The 14,621-nt window shown below is 38.6% G+C and overlaps 1 protein-coding gene across 1 annotated transcript in view; it reads right to left on the bottom strand.

The window, feature by feature from the left end:
• Nucleotides 1-2,029: 2,029 nt before the first annotated feature.
• The window catches only part of tmtc2a (transmembrane O-mannosyltransferase targeting cadherins 2a), a 32,908-nt gene continuing 20,316 nt past the window's right edge, over nucleotides 2,030-14,621 (bottom strand). Inside the window, exons 2-12 of the mRNA XM_052554209.1 lie at nucleotides 12,676-13,249; nucleotides 8,042-8,873; nucleotides 7,837-7,951; nucleotides 6,632-6,717; nucleotides 6,365-6,549; nucleotides 6,144-6,222; nucleotides 5,434-5,555; nucleotides 3,719-3,800; nucleotides 3,129-3,243; nucleotides 2,898-2,961; nucleotides 2,030-2,761 (exon numbers count right to left, since the gene is read on the bottom strand). Coding sequence (XP_052410169.1) covers nucleotides 2,582-2,761; nucleotides 2,898-2,961; nucleotides 3,129-3,243; nucleotides 3,719-3,800; nucleotides 5,434-5,555; nucleotides 6,144-6,222; nucleotides 6,365-6,549; nucleotides 6,632-6,717; nucleotides 7,837-7,951; nucleotides 8,042-8,873; nucleotides 12,676-13,249 — 2,434 coding nt within the window. The 3' untranslated portion in view covers nucleotides 2,030-2,581. The remainder of the gene's footprint in view (nucleotides 2,762-2,897; nucleotides 2,962-3,128; nucleotides 3,244-3,718; nucleotides 3,801-5,433; nucleotides 5,556-6,143; nucleotides 6,223-6,364; nucleotides 6,550-6,631; nucleotides 6,718-7,836; nucleotides 7,952-8,041; nucleotides 8,874-12,675; nucleotides 13,250-14,621) is intronic.

Raw genomic sequence — 14,621 nt, 5'->3', positions numbered from 1 at the left:
CGTCATTGTTTCCCACAGTTAGGTCCGTAAAACTGTTTTCGAGTACAACAAGTAAATTCTTGAAGCGGTCTTTTTTTATTATTGTGTTGTTTTTCTTGTTTCATGTGTCACATCTACAGGTTATTTACGTAGAGCTTTAACACATCCTAAAGTTTGCATTTTCAGAGTTTTCAGTAAAAAAGTAAATCAGGTTTAAATGTCAGGAGTTTCTGTCAGGACGAAAGTAACGATTGTTACTTTTGTCCTGCTACAATAAATATTTATTTTGTTCCGGTGCATGCTATTGTAATGAAGTGACGTGGTAAAGATGCATTGTTATGATTGCGTGTGGGCGGGAGAGATTTGATGGAAGATGGGGTTGAGTAAATAATTGTTGCACCTGACCACTGATTAGCGTGAAGGAGAGAACAATAAATAGAGAGGCATAGCGAAGCGTGAGATGTTCTGGGAAGCAGTGTTTTTGCTAAACGCCGAGTTGCACTCAAGGTTGGGGGGTGGGTGCCGTTCGCATGCTGTTTAGGGCTGCCGGCGGTGAAGATAGTTAGCGGGCTAACCTGTAGATAAGGCCGGGTATAGGAGTGCGTCAGGCGATGCGGCTTCTCAGAAAAGGGGGGGCTCCGTTTTCGCTACAGTCGGAGGCCTCGCGAGCGCTGGACTGGTGTCTACTTTTTCCCCTCTACCAACCAGCGCAAAGCCTAGACCCCGGGGGAGGGTCTCGCATCCCGGGAGAGTCAAGTTTTTAACTCTTTATGTGTGTGTGTGTGTGTGATTTTAAATCTAGCAGTATAGCCATTTAATGATTGGGTGGGAGGGTTATGATGAACTAAATTCTTATGTGGCAGTCTGATGGCGTCTTTTGTGTGACGGTGACGTGTTGTGTGAACGTGTGCCGTGTCCTGCGGGGGTGATACGTGTTTCATAGCTTTTGCCTATTTATTGCATGTGCGCTAGGTTTTTTATGGCCTATTTATTGCGGTTCTCTGTTTAGCAGCTTCCATGGTGGTGTTGTTCGCCCAGATTTGTTTAACATTAGTGCTTGGGACTTTCAGAACCTGACCCCGTCTGACATGTTTGGTAACTGCATGAATTATATAAAATAAAGATTACTGTTTCTACCCCTGTGGTGTTGCTTGGTCTGTAGAGTAGACTCCTCTAGCCACAACATAAAGTCTCCTGTCTAGGTTTACTACACTATATTGTGAATTTCTGTGTCTTGCGTAATTTATTAAAATGTTTATGTCATATTATACCAAAATAATATGTCAAGAGTGAGGGTCAGAAAGACAGACAGAGGTCTGGTTTAATCCAGATGTTTATGAGAGGGCGTTTCTGGACATAAGAGGACCATCACTCCCTGAGCAGCTGCTACCTCGCATTTACCTTAGCTTTTACACCTCCACCTATGAATTTGCAGTGTTTCCAGATGTTTTTATGCACATTTTGAATTTATGCATAAAAACAATTGGATGGAAAATTGAATGGGCCTACTGTATGCTTAGAATTTATATTATGCTAATGTAATTACATTTTTATATTGTTCATTCTGTTGAAAAAATGTTTTATAAAAATACTCTAAAATAAAATATTTTTATTAAATCAAGTTTGTACAGTCGGGTTTTGAGACATTTGATGGAACTTAAATGTAAAATACAAATATGAAAATATAATTTAATTTTGCACACACACAATTATTATTATTATCCATTCAACTTTAATATTAATTGTTAGAAAACCGACACAAAAATCCATGTCTTACTGTAAATAAACCGCTTTTATTTATTTATACAGTACAAGGTTTGTTGAATGTAGCAATGTGTTACTCAACCACAAGATGGCGACAAAATCTATTTTAATTCCAGGCTGCAAGGTGCTTTTATTGTACTGCAATGCGTTAGTCTTCAAATAGATGGCAGCAAAACATTAATTACAGAAAGGATCTATTAAGGGTTTTGTCCATGTGTTTAGACAGGAGAGAGCTTCTTCATGTTGAACACTTATTTTTTTTCCTCTTAATAATGACTCTTAATGATTTATTGTCAAACAGACATTTTATTGTGGTAAAACATTTGGTAAAAGCCTGAAATCAGACAAAGCATCGTAATAGTGCTCCATTACAGATTGAGATCTGAGTGATGGGAGATACTGAGAATTTACGTTCTATTAACAACCACTGTAGGTAACAAACTGTTGATTTATCAACAATAAATTAAGATTAGGCATTTTAAATATCAGCATAATGACAACCTCAACTCCTTTGTCACTACAAAAGAAAAATAAAATGTGATTCAGTTGGAGGGGGGGGGGGGTAACCACTGAAATACAACATGGTCAGTGCTTTCAGAAGAATACAATCCAGCAGGATGCAAACACCATCTCTCCTGTGTTTGTGCACTTTACTATTCTTTTACACTTTTAGGGATCTTTAGTGTCCAAAGCAAACTTTCACAGAGTCTCCATCTTCCTTCCCTACCTCCAGACTAGTTCAAGTATGAACCTGTTCCAGCAATATCTCTCAATAAGCACTGAATCAGCACACAGCTCCAATCGGATCAGAAGTATCAGCAGAGGTTTCAGCAGCGGATCACGTGCCAGAGGCTCGTAGACCCTGTTTCTGCATGACGTTCCAGAGTTTGTGGAGGTTGGACTGTGTGATGAGGTCGTCTGGTTTGAGCTGCAGCGCACGGAGGTAGTTGCTCTCAGCTTCCTTCAGCTTCCCATTAAGATGGAGGATCGCCCCGAGATTCATCAGAGCAGCTGGATGCTGGGAAATCAAGAAACAGATAATTAGGATGAGGATGGCTAAAGAATTAGGTTTTGATATTCCTAAACAGTAGAGGCAACAAGTACGATGGAAGACAGTACTTTAATCTTAAATAATAGCTATAGAAGGTGCTTACATCAGGTCTTAAATCAGCTGCCTTCCCATAATACCTTTCAGCTGCCTCATTCAGACTGGCTTGTCTGTGAACAAACACACATTAAGTTAGCAACAACAACAAGTGTTTGACGATATAAAATCAATGTCCTTGTATCTATTTGGCGAGAAGCTGTGGAAGATGAAACAAGTGGAGTTCACCCGCAAACCACCTGAAACTAAAACTGTGCAGATGTTTTTGAGAGACACACACCTGAGCATATGAGCAGCGCTGAACACCACGTCAAACTCTGAACTGTCCAGCTCTGCAGCTTTCTGAGCCATCGCTGCCGCCTCTCCCAGACGAGACTCTTCCAACAGAAACTGACCTGACAGACAAGAGGAAAGAAAGAGGAGCTCACAGGATTGAAAACAACTCAAACACAGCAGGCCAGAAGCCCACAGGTCGAACAGACAGAGATCAGAGCAGATACACAGCGCAAGCTTCCAAGAACACACCGAGACAAAGAAAGGAAGAGTGGAGGATGAAGAACATGAGGCACAGTGAACTTCAGTATATAAAATGAGTATATCAGTATATAAAAATAATTACAGTTCTAATAAATAATCATAATAAATTACAATGTGTAATATTCTTAAAAGATTTACATAAATTCTATATAATAACAGTAATAATAATAAACAGGAAAAAACGATTTAATAATAATAATAATACATTTTATTAAAAAAATAAAAGGTGAAATATTTAAAGACACTATTAAATTAAATTTCAAATATATTTGAGCACTGTATCAAACAAATTAGAAGTGAAGCAAATCAATCAGAAAGCAAATCAGATTGTACCGTAATGCATGTAGCAGTTTCCTCTAGCAGGATCCAGCTCTATTGCCTTCAGGAAGTAATGCTCTGCTTCAGACTTCTGTCCCTGTGGAGAAATTAAGAAATAATTACACCTGCACCCAGCATTATTAATGAAGGGACACAATCATAACCAGACCCTTTAAATCTGTGCTATATATGATGCTAGACGTTATCAAAGTGTGGGAAAGTATACCTTTTTTATGGTTAGTACACTTTCTAATAAAGTACACTTTCTTTATGGTTCAGTGCTGATTGCTTCCATGTTGGTGTTACCTTTGCATATGTTCTTGTCATAAGCAGTGAGGTTATATTATGCTTAATTCACTGAATGGTTCTGTGGCAAACACTTTTGATAAGAGTCTAAAGTAGTACTTTGGAAAGCTGTAGCATGTAGCCACGGTTCCTGAAAAGCATTCAACTACATCCAAGAACGTTTATCAAATGTACAGACCTATAAGTCAAGGTTTCAAAAAGCACTAAATGGCTTCAGATTTGAATCCAAAAGGGTAAATACAAAACAAGCTATTGTTTTAGCCTCAACCTGTACTTTAATCTAGCAACTAAAGCATTAAATTAGCTTTAGAGGTTTTCAGGGACATATTTTCAATAGAAGTTCAAAACCAGGCTGGACAGAAAAGTAAACCAGAACAGTAAATGTTTGAATCGTTCAAGTACAACATGCCATAACTTCAGTCAATTTGTCTGATGCTGTCCTGACCGTTTGACACAGAGTAACCCGGCTAATACACTGCAGTTCCTCGACAGCTGGTCAAAAGTTCACCAGTAAGATGTTTTCAATAAGAGAGTAATTACATTAAGCACGGTGCCTGAGGGATAATAACTGGTTTTAAGCTGTTTATTAAACGGACAGGCCGGTGAGGGGAATTTAAAAGCGAGCAAACAGGTTTGAGGCAACAGTCTGGACTCTTGACCAGCCGTGCCGGGACACAAACCTAAATCAGATTAGAGGAAGGATGTGAGATATCCCGTCCTGGGGGGACGCAGCTGCTCGACCTTTCTTCATCACCCATCTCCATTTACATCATAGTGGTCAGAGAGGAAAATAGAAAATATCACAAGCGACTGGACGACTGTTATATTGTATGCAGACAGACATCAAAGCGATGCTGGTGTCTGAGAGACAATTTTGTGTTAATGTTCCCCTCAAGGACAAAGCAATTAAAAGGAACCTCAGCAGTAAGAGGCTCATGAAGGGTCTTCTGTGACTCAAATTATTTTAATAACCAGGTATCTGTGGACTCTTCTTTCCACTTGGTCTCCCCTTTTCAAGTTTGAAATGAAAGCTGAATTTATTTAATATTTAATTATGCTTTCACAAATCCATTTAGCTTCAGGTTTTTACATTCATATTGAAAATGTAATAGCAGTGACAGTGCGCTAAAATAGATCAGAAAAGCCTGAGACCACAAGTAAAAATGCTTCTATTTTCCCGAAACATGAATATAAAAGTACAAATAATAAATAATGCTTGGCTTAACCATTGCAATTTTAAGTGCAAGTAAATAAATAAATACATTTTAGGTTTAAATGTTACTTTTTAATTGCAGATTTTCAATGCGGTCTCATACTTTTATACACCACCACTATATGTTTGATCTTCCACATGTTATTCACAATGACCGTTTGACAGCACAAAAACACGAAGGGTTAATAATGCACTTGTCAGCTTGACTCACCATGGCAGACAGCAGTTTTCCATAGGTCAGGTGGGCAGGAATATGGTCAGGTTTGGCCTTCAGAGACTCTCTGTACCAATGCCCTGCCTCCTCTAGATTATTCAGCCTCATATATGCCTCACCTGTGGGCCAAGGTCAGAAGGACGTGTAAAATTACGTAGAATTTTTTGCACTCCATGCCATCAAATCAAATGCAGAGACAAGCAAGTCATGGGATGAGTTTGAGAAGTTATGGATGGCTTTTGCAACACCAGGGTCCTGTGTTTTACTCCCTACGAAACATGTTAATAAAATTTACACTTTGAATGGACTCTGAAGTTACTTTGGATAAAAGCATCTGCCAAACAAATAAATGTAAACTCATCATATCTCATGACAATAGATCAGTAACACGAGGACATTTATGTATCAGATTCCAGTAGCATCTCCAGATGTGAAGGAAAGGAGTAGTAGTAGTAGGAAAAAAAAAATCAATGGAGATGCCATCTACTGTATACATTAGATTAATAGAGACTTGTCATTGCACTTACATATTACTGCTCTTTTGTTGGTTTTGATTGCTTATATTGTCCTCATTTGTATGTAGCTTTAGATAAAAGCATCTGCTAAAATGACTAAATGTAAATGCAAATAATTTATTTAGAGTGTCATGTAAGTGTTTTTGAATCTCAGATAAAAACATCTGAATGTACTGAGAAATAATCACTGACCCATCATATTGTACAAACTCTGTGGCGCAAACTGTCGTGGCATTTTCTGCACAGCCTCTTTATACATGGACAGCGACTCCTGAGGACGACAAATAAAAACAAACAGTCATAATGTGATAACGAGAACTGTTAATTAAGAACAACCATGGAACAATTCAAACAAGAACATAACTGCATCCATCTAAACTAATAATGAATGCATATACAGATGAGTACTGTACCTCGTGCTGGCCCTGCTCATGAAGCAGTTTGCCGAGGTTGTACAAGCAGCTGGTGACGGAGCTCTTGTGGGCATGAGGGTCCTTCAGGTTCTCATCGGGGATGTCAGCGCAAGTGTGAAAGGTGCGTTTGGCCTCTTCGATATTCCCCTGGGAGACCAGGATGATGCCCACATTCAAGTATGCAGCTGTGAAAGAGGACGAAAGGGAGACGTAATTAAAAACAGACTTTTTTTTGTCAAAATGGTGAAACTAAAGATCTGAACTCACAGGCCAGAGTCGGTCTGCTCCCGATGGCCAGTTTGTAGTAATGCAGAGCCTCTGAGAATCGCTCACTCTCCTGTAGCAGCAAACCACTGAGTGAAATAAAGCACACATTGCTTTTGAGCTTGAGAGATGATATGCGAAGTAAGAGGTTGTTGCAAGGACAAGAATGTGGAGAAACACTAAGGTCTCTGCTCCTCTCCAGGGTTAATGAATGTTAGAGGTGTCTCACGAGTCTGCAAATAAGAACTAATGAAATCCCGTCACATGCACAAGCCCAGAGTGAGAGATAGAGCAAACACTTTCACTGCTCCTCAACCTCCCACTCTCGTTTTCTGAATGCCAAGTATGACTCTTAACTAGACTTTGCAATTTTGGAGGCAACCTTAAAAAATATTAAATGCTCTGTAGTGTTGAGCAATGAGCAATATTATGGCACATATCCATAATTGTGTACATTTGCTCATGTCTGCTGCCCTGTATGCCATATTAATGTGATTACGGCAGTTGCCATGGAAAACTGGCTCAGATAAAGTGCTGTACGACCTTGAGAAAACCAACACCACAAATACTGTCCTGTGAATACAGTAAGAGAGCTGTGCATTCTACCATGCAAAATACTTTGCATATTCCTGGTCAAAAAAACAACAACAAGACTTGGTGCAAGCTAAATAAGTATTTATCAGCATTTTCGTATACATTTTTTTCACTAAATAAAAAAAGTTCAGAACAGAGTAACACAAACTCAAGTATCTGAATACTTTATATAACATTATGCATGAATGACAATGCATTCAATAATAAAAAATAAACTATTATTGGTACCTATTATATTTATATATTTATTTTTAATAAAGCCAACACAAGCAAAAAAACTTTTGATAAAAAAAATAAAAAAAATCTTCTGGTTGTCAAACATTTTCATGATTAATGTGATACATCCAATAAAAATCACCTTAATCAAAAATCACCATTGCCAGAAAAAGACCAAAGATCAAGTTAATTCTGAAAAAAAGGGTTAGTATCATTTTTTTTCAGAACCCGTTTGGTTTGATATTTTTATTCATTTATTTTATTTATATATATATATATATATATATATATATATATATATATATATATATATATATATATATATATATACACAACCTCATTCTGACATTTTAAGTGTGATGTAGTTGCTAAAAACATGTCTGTGTTTGTGTACTCACAGGTTGTAGAGCATATCTGCCATATTTCCACGGTAATAAAGAGCATTTCTATACGCGCTCTCTGCCTCTGCCATCTTTCCCTTGTTCTTCAGAACATTACCCAGGTTACCCCAAGCTAAGAGAAACAGACAAAAGAAATTTCACTAGTATTTACTTTGTCAGTACTATCATATCTGATTGCAAAAGCCCAGCTCTCCAAGCTCACCTTTAGCAGGGTTTACAGCAATGCCAGACCTGTACAGCATCTCCTCGCTCTGCCAGTCCTGGTTCCTCCTCACAGTCTTCAGGCTGTAGAGAAGCAGCAGACCTGCAGCACAGCCCAGCAGGAACACTCTGGAGCGTCTCGACCTGCAGCGAACAAACATGCTCCTCAACCCTACGGTCAAGAGCAGACAGAAGCCCATACTGGGGATGTACAGCACCCTCTCGGCCACCACAAAGCCCACGTAGAAGAACATATTAGTGGCTGGAATGAAGGGCAAAACCAGCAGTCCGAGGGAAAAGACCACCACACTCTCTGTGGCTGGAAGAGATTTTTGAGGTGCTTTGGGTGGTTTATGATATCCATTTTTTGGGGGGGAGTTTGAGTCCCTGTAGTGATTGTCATCATGATTATGACTGTATCCATTAGTTGCAGACTTTCCATTGCTCAAATGTGATTTTCCATTGGTGTCACTGATTTTAGAGGACTGCAGCGATGGGTTTCTCAAGCCAAACCATGATAGAAGAGCAAATCCTAAGTAAAACAAAACTGAATGAAGGTTCCGCCAATCAGTGATGGATCTGAGCAGAGGAATTGCATCCATTGACCAATCAAAGCTGAGTTTGTCAGGGCAGAGGAGGAGCCAGGCATTGACAGCTGGCAGGTACAGGAAAGTGAGTGCTCTGGTCAGGAAGTGAGGCGAGTCGGCTGCAGGGTTGTCAGAGTTGGAGAAGTTTGGAGGCTTGTTGCCCATCCAGTAAAACCGAACTGCCAGAAGAATCATCCCCCAACCAACAAGCCATGCGAGACTGACCAGCAAGCTCATGTTCTTCCCCTAGAAATGAAGAGAATGAAATGCATCCGTTGAGACACTTTGAATTGGTCCAGTAACAACATTTAACAGTGGACATAGTTTTGCAACAGGAGAAATTACATTTTTTTAGTCATGAAAAATCCCACATCTCACATGATGTATTGTGTTTAACTGCATTAAGAGATTGAAAAAACAATGGTGGAAATAACATTAAGATTTTAAAAAACTATGTGGTGAATATAATTTTAATTTCTATTATTTTTTTTTTAAATAAAAACGGAATTGTTTTATTTTACATCTCTATATTTTTTTATCAGCTTTAAATGATAGTAAGGACTTGGATTTTCTGATTTCAGATAAAGTTTGGGTTGGGGAAAGGAAAGGAAAGGAAAGGAAAGGAAAGGAAAGGAAAGGAAAGGAAAGGAAAGGAAAGGAATGGATAAAGGAAAAAGGAAAGGAAGGGAAAGGAATGGATAAAGGAAAAAGGAAAGGAAGGGAAAGGAAAGGAAAGGAAAGGAAAGGAAAGGAAAGGAAAGGAAAGGAAAGGAAAGGAAAGGAAAGGAAAGGAAAGGAAAGGAAAGGAAAGGAAAGGAAAGGAAAGGAAAGGAAAGGAAAGGAAAGGGAAAAGGAAAGGAAAAAGGAAAGCAATGGAAATGAAAAAGGAAAGGAATGGATAAAGGAAAGGAAAGGAAAGGAAAGGAAAGGAAAGGAAAGGAAAGGAAAGGAAAGGAAAAGAAAGGGAAAGGCACTCCTTTGCATTTCTACTATATACTACATCCTGCATACTGAACAGTTCTTTGAGTGTAAAATTGAAAAATCTTTTCTTATATAAATGGTTCTTTGGGCACAGCATGACAATTGACAGAGTGCACACTGGAGAAGTTGAGCTCAAAGACCAGGGAAATTAGATGCCACAAATATCGATTCCTTTATTTCACACACAACGGGCCAGAAACTTATGGACTAAAGCCACAATAGATCCTCTGCTCCCACTGAGCGTGACACTTCAATCTATGGTTCAGGGTTGAAATAAATGAACACTCTTTCATCACCTGTTTTTGTTCCCGCTCTTTTTTACTAAACTGTGAAAATCAATCTTAGATTGGAGATGACAAAGACCTTATCAACGGAGATGTGAAAGAAAGTCACTAGACCAATAGCAATTTTCCTGCAGGATAATATTCTTCTCTGCTTATAAAAGTTAGTAACTAAAATAAAAAGAATGCATAAAACACACAGAATAACCTCTGCATTTAGTGCAAAATCCAAACAGGAATAGCCAGGGCGTTGGAGGACATTGATGAACTGAACTCATTACACTGCAGAGGACAAAGGAAGTGCTTGTTTTAGCTGCTGCTAATTACGCCACTCGTGACGAAGGTTGTGGGTTTGCAGCTTTCTCTATTGGGACACTGCCCAAATTCAATCAGGATCTTTCAGTTTTTTAACATCAAGAAAAAGGTAGGAGCATCAACAACAGCAGACCTACTACAGTCTGAGTAACATCAATATATATAACACCTCAGACAGTTCATGCATCTAAAAGTCATTACACACCAGAAATGAACTGTATTCAAGGATGTGTGAGATCCATAGCATCATTTCACAGCTGAATTTCCTGTCACAGCAAAAACGATGCCACATTAATCAAACTGTTGACTGTTATTTGCAAATCTTTCCACTTGAGACAAATGAGTCAAAATATTGTGCGTAAAAGTGGAATTATTTTTTAAAAGCGACTACGAAGAATTCCTTGTGAAGCTTGAAAGATTCATATACCTTGCTAATCAGTCTTTCGACTTTTTGCATTTCCCCCTTAAAAGTTCAATAATCAAATTAGCATTTTATTTTTCTTTTTTTCTGGAATAAGACAGGTTGGCTGCTGGTGTGGAGATCCTGCACTAAACCAGCAGCCATGTGCTATTCAGAAAAAGGGCAGAACGCATTCCAGACAATCAACAGAGCCTTATCTCATCTCCGTCCGATTAGAGAGCAAATGGGATGAAAAATTGCCCTCTATCTGCATTGTGCACTCATATGGCTGAACCTCAAAACTAATCTACAGCGTATTGTTTTAGACTCATACCGCATTCTGCTCAAATCAAAGCAATATCATATATTAGGGGTGTTTGTAGCCTCTGGAATATCAATGAGGGCACCCTATCTGTTTTCATTACCCTGATACGCATTCATTACCGCGTGAATTTAAAGTCTAAGACGCGTGGCATTAAATATGCAAAGTCAGAGCTTCGCTGTTCAAAAACCATTTCAGAAGATCCTGTGGGATCTTTTATTGTTGACCGTTCCTTCTGAATTTAATGAGGCCCCTCTGAAGCACTGAAAGCCAATGAGCCAATTTTACACCATGGGACTAAGAGTAAACGAGAAAGTACTTTGATAAAGAGAAAGAGGGGAAGTGAGGGCATGGTTTCCTTTCCTCTCTACTCTTCCTCCTCATCCTCCTTTCTCTCCCTCTGTTTGCGTTCCCATGCGCTCGTGGCCGTCTGGAGGGTTTGTAATCTCTCCCTGTCGCCCCTCTCGTGCACCTCGTGATTACAAGCAAGAAAAGCCGGAGACATGGGCAGAGAGGCCACGATAAAGAGCCCAGATGTGCAGCGGGGTTGGCATCTGTGTACAGAGTCTGGACTGGTAAGATTACCCTTGTATTATTGTCTGGAGACGGGTGGAGGAGAGCTGTAAAAATCCCCATTTATTATAATATTGATAAAAATGGACATTTAAAGATTAGCTTTGTATATTGTACAGAACACATCATGAGTTTAAGTGTGATAATTCTGACAGAATCATTGCACATCTACATGGCATTTGCCATAATGCAATGCTTATCATCGGTCTGTTTAATAGGGTAACATTAACAGGATGAAACACAGTAAAATACTCCGTTATATAAAAATGTCAATAAGTAAAAGCCATTTTGACAGTTCCTTTATTTTACAAGACATTATATTCAAGAACATTAGTAATAGGTAAAGTATTATTATAATTATTAATATTTTGTAATATAATATTTTTTAAATACTATTTTTTCCCAGTTTTAGTTACATTTTATGTTTTTATTTATTGCTAACTAGTACTTTCAGCACTTTACTTTGAAATTATATCAGTAAGATACCAAGACAACATTGTAACTTTCTTTTTCTTTTAATTTGTATTTTTATATTTTATTTTATTTCAATTAAAATAAAATTGAAAACATGTTAATAACCTTGAGTCATAGTGATTTCACTTTTTTTTTTTTTTTTTTTTTATGCACCTACAAGCCTAAAGGTCTGTAATCATAATCAACAGTTTTATTATAACATTACACTAAAAAATTAAAGACCAACTCATTTTCTAAGAAATCTGGGTAATTTTCTTGCATTACAAACATGCATTTTCCAAGACAGGTAGGAACTTTGAGCATAAGCTGAAATAAACTGAAACTAGACTCTGGATTTATATCAGTTATATATGAAGAGTTCAGATGCAAAAACCTCTAAATGCCATATGAAATTTTCATCTAAAATTAGGATTTTTTTCAGGCTCCTATATTTATGTTCAGTTATTTCACTTTAATAGCCTGGAAAAGGACCTGCACATTGCCATTAAAGTAAAATGACTCAACCTAAGCATAGGAGCTTGATAAAAATCCTAATTTTAGATGAAAATTTCAGATGGCATTTAGAGGTTTTTGCATCTGAACTCTTCATATATAAAATTATATTTTATAAGTTTCAGGACCTGGTTTTGTACCACCTCATTGTTCCTGTTGCATTGTTGCTTGGACCTAAGGCTGATTCACACAATGAGAATCAGTTCTCACCTTCATCACCATCATTACCGCTTGCCGGAGTCTCAGACGACGCACAACACAGAGATCATAAACGGCTGAGACGGCCAGAACAGTGACTCCCTGCTCCTTCCACAGTAAAGCAGCTGCAGCAGCACCCAAACTCCCAGCAAGCCACAGCGCTGTCCGCCATTCAACCCTGGCCCTGAGACGGCAGTACTGGCCATAACAGATCAGGGACAACAAGAAGCAAAAAGCTGCACCCACATCTGCTCGCCCCACCACCCCAGCTACCGCTTCAGTGTGTACGGGATGAGAGGCGAAGAGCAGACCCGCCAAAAGGCTCCACGGTCCTCCGCCCAGCAGGGGGCGACAGAATGCAGTGAAGAGCGCAGTGACGCAGCAGTGCAGGCCCACATTGACCAGGTGGTAGCCCCTGGGGTCCAAGCCGCCCAGGGCATAATTGAGGCGGAAAGAGAGAGTGCAGAGAGGGCGGAAAGACTTGTGGCTGCCGCTGTGGGTGAGTAGAGTGCCCCAGAAGTCATCGTACAGGATGTTCGTCCATGGAGTGTCTGGTAGGAGGTCTTGGTTGGTTTTGATAGCTCGGCTAAAGAATATGGAAAGAAGAAAAAAAAGGTAACATACAGTTAATAGGTGCCATACTGCATAAAAAGACATTTAGAACATGAATACTATAAAAGTTGCATAAACCTTGTGTTTACAATAGGGCTGTGCAATTAATCGCATGCGATTGATTCATCTGCGATTATGAACACGATATTGCCTAGCTTGCCAGTGAACTACGGCTAAGAGCCACTCCATCTGAAAGCAGGTGATGGCGATTTATAAAATAATTTAAAATAAAAAGAATACATTTTAAATTATTTTATAAAGTATAACAATAAATAAAGTCTGTTCTAATGCAGCTTTGCAGTAAATTTTAATAGCACCTGTGATCCCATTGTATTTCACAGTGTTTTAAATAAAGCCATCACTATCCTGCTGTCCCTGCAGTGACAGTAGCACAATACATGCGCTTTCTTAATGTATTCATCAGTTTAATGTATTCTTTTCATTTGTGATTGGCAATGATGTGGGAGTGGAGCTGATTTGAATATTTAAATTACAATGATCTCTGAAGGATGAGAAATTGAAAGCCAAAGCCACGGGGGGAATGAACATGGGCACATTTACTGTATCTCAGAAAACAAAAGAATAAAAAATTGAGGCCAACAAGGTTCTATATTTCTTAGATATACAATAAAACAAAAGAAAGTTAGAGGGAAAATCTTACTGTAGCTTGAAAACAGTGATATGGAATGCAATAAACATCCAACAAAAATATATCTTAAAAAAAAATGAATATACCCCCCCACCCCAGCCCCTGAAAAAATAGAGAGAGAATAACACTTTTCCAGTCTGTTTCAGTGGTAGTTAATACATCAAGCCTTCAGTACAAGTGGCGCAGTTTCCTGTGACCCATATCTCTGTCTATAGAGCTCTCTGTGACTCCATGAGAAAGCCTGCACTTGTTTTCGACTCAGGAAACACAATGCTGGGAAAATGAAGAGATCGACGGCCGCCATCACGCTATGACCCCTGCAGTGAGGTCACAAACCATCAGACGCCACATTTCACAACCGTAACTCCACATATTGCCCTTTTCTTTATTATATTAACAGTCTATTCAAGAGCCAAGTGAAGAACAAATACAATTAAAAATGCATAATATATAATTTGTAAACAAATATATTAAATAAAGAATATTTGCTTTACATTTAGATGAATCAGTGTAGCCCTTCGTGCACTTCTAGACAGTAAATCCTGAACGTTTCAGAAATGGACCACAGTGTTTATCAAACAATTGTACATTATTAACTCTTATCTGGGTTTATGTAGATGCTTATGTCATGTACGTTTGATTATGAGGTAATCTTGTTTTAATTGGGCCATGATAAATCAGATTACAGCTTTGCTCC

This window comes from Carassius gibelio, chromosome B4 (assembly GCF_023724105.1).
Source record: "Carassius gibelio isolate Cgi1373 ecotype wild population from Czech Republic chromosome B4, carGib1.2-hapl.c, whole genome shotgun sequence".
In the NCBI taxonomy this organism is placed as follows: Eukaryota; Metazoa; Chordata; class Actinopteri; order Cypriniformes; family Cyprinidae; genus Carassius; species Carassius gibelio.
This window is presented reverse-complemented; position numbering and strand designations above follow the sequence as displayed.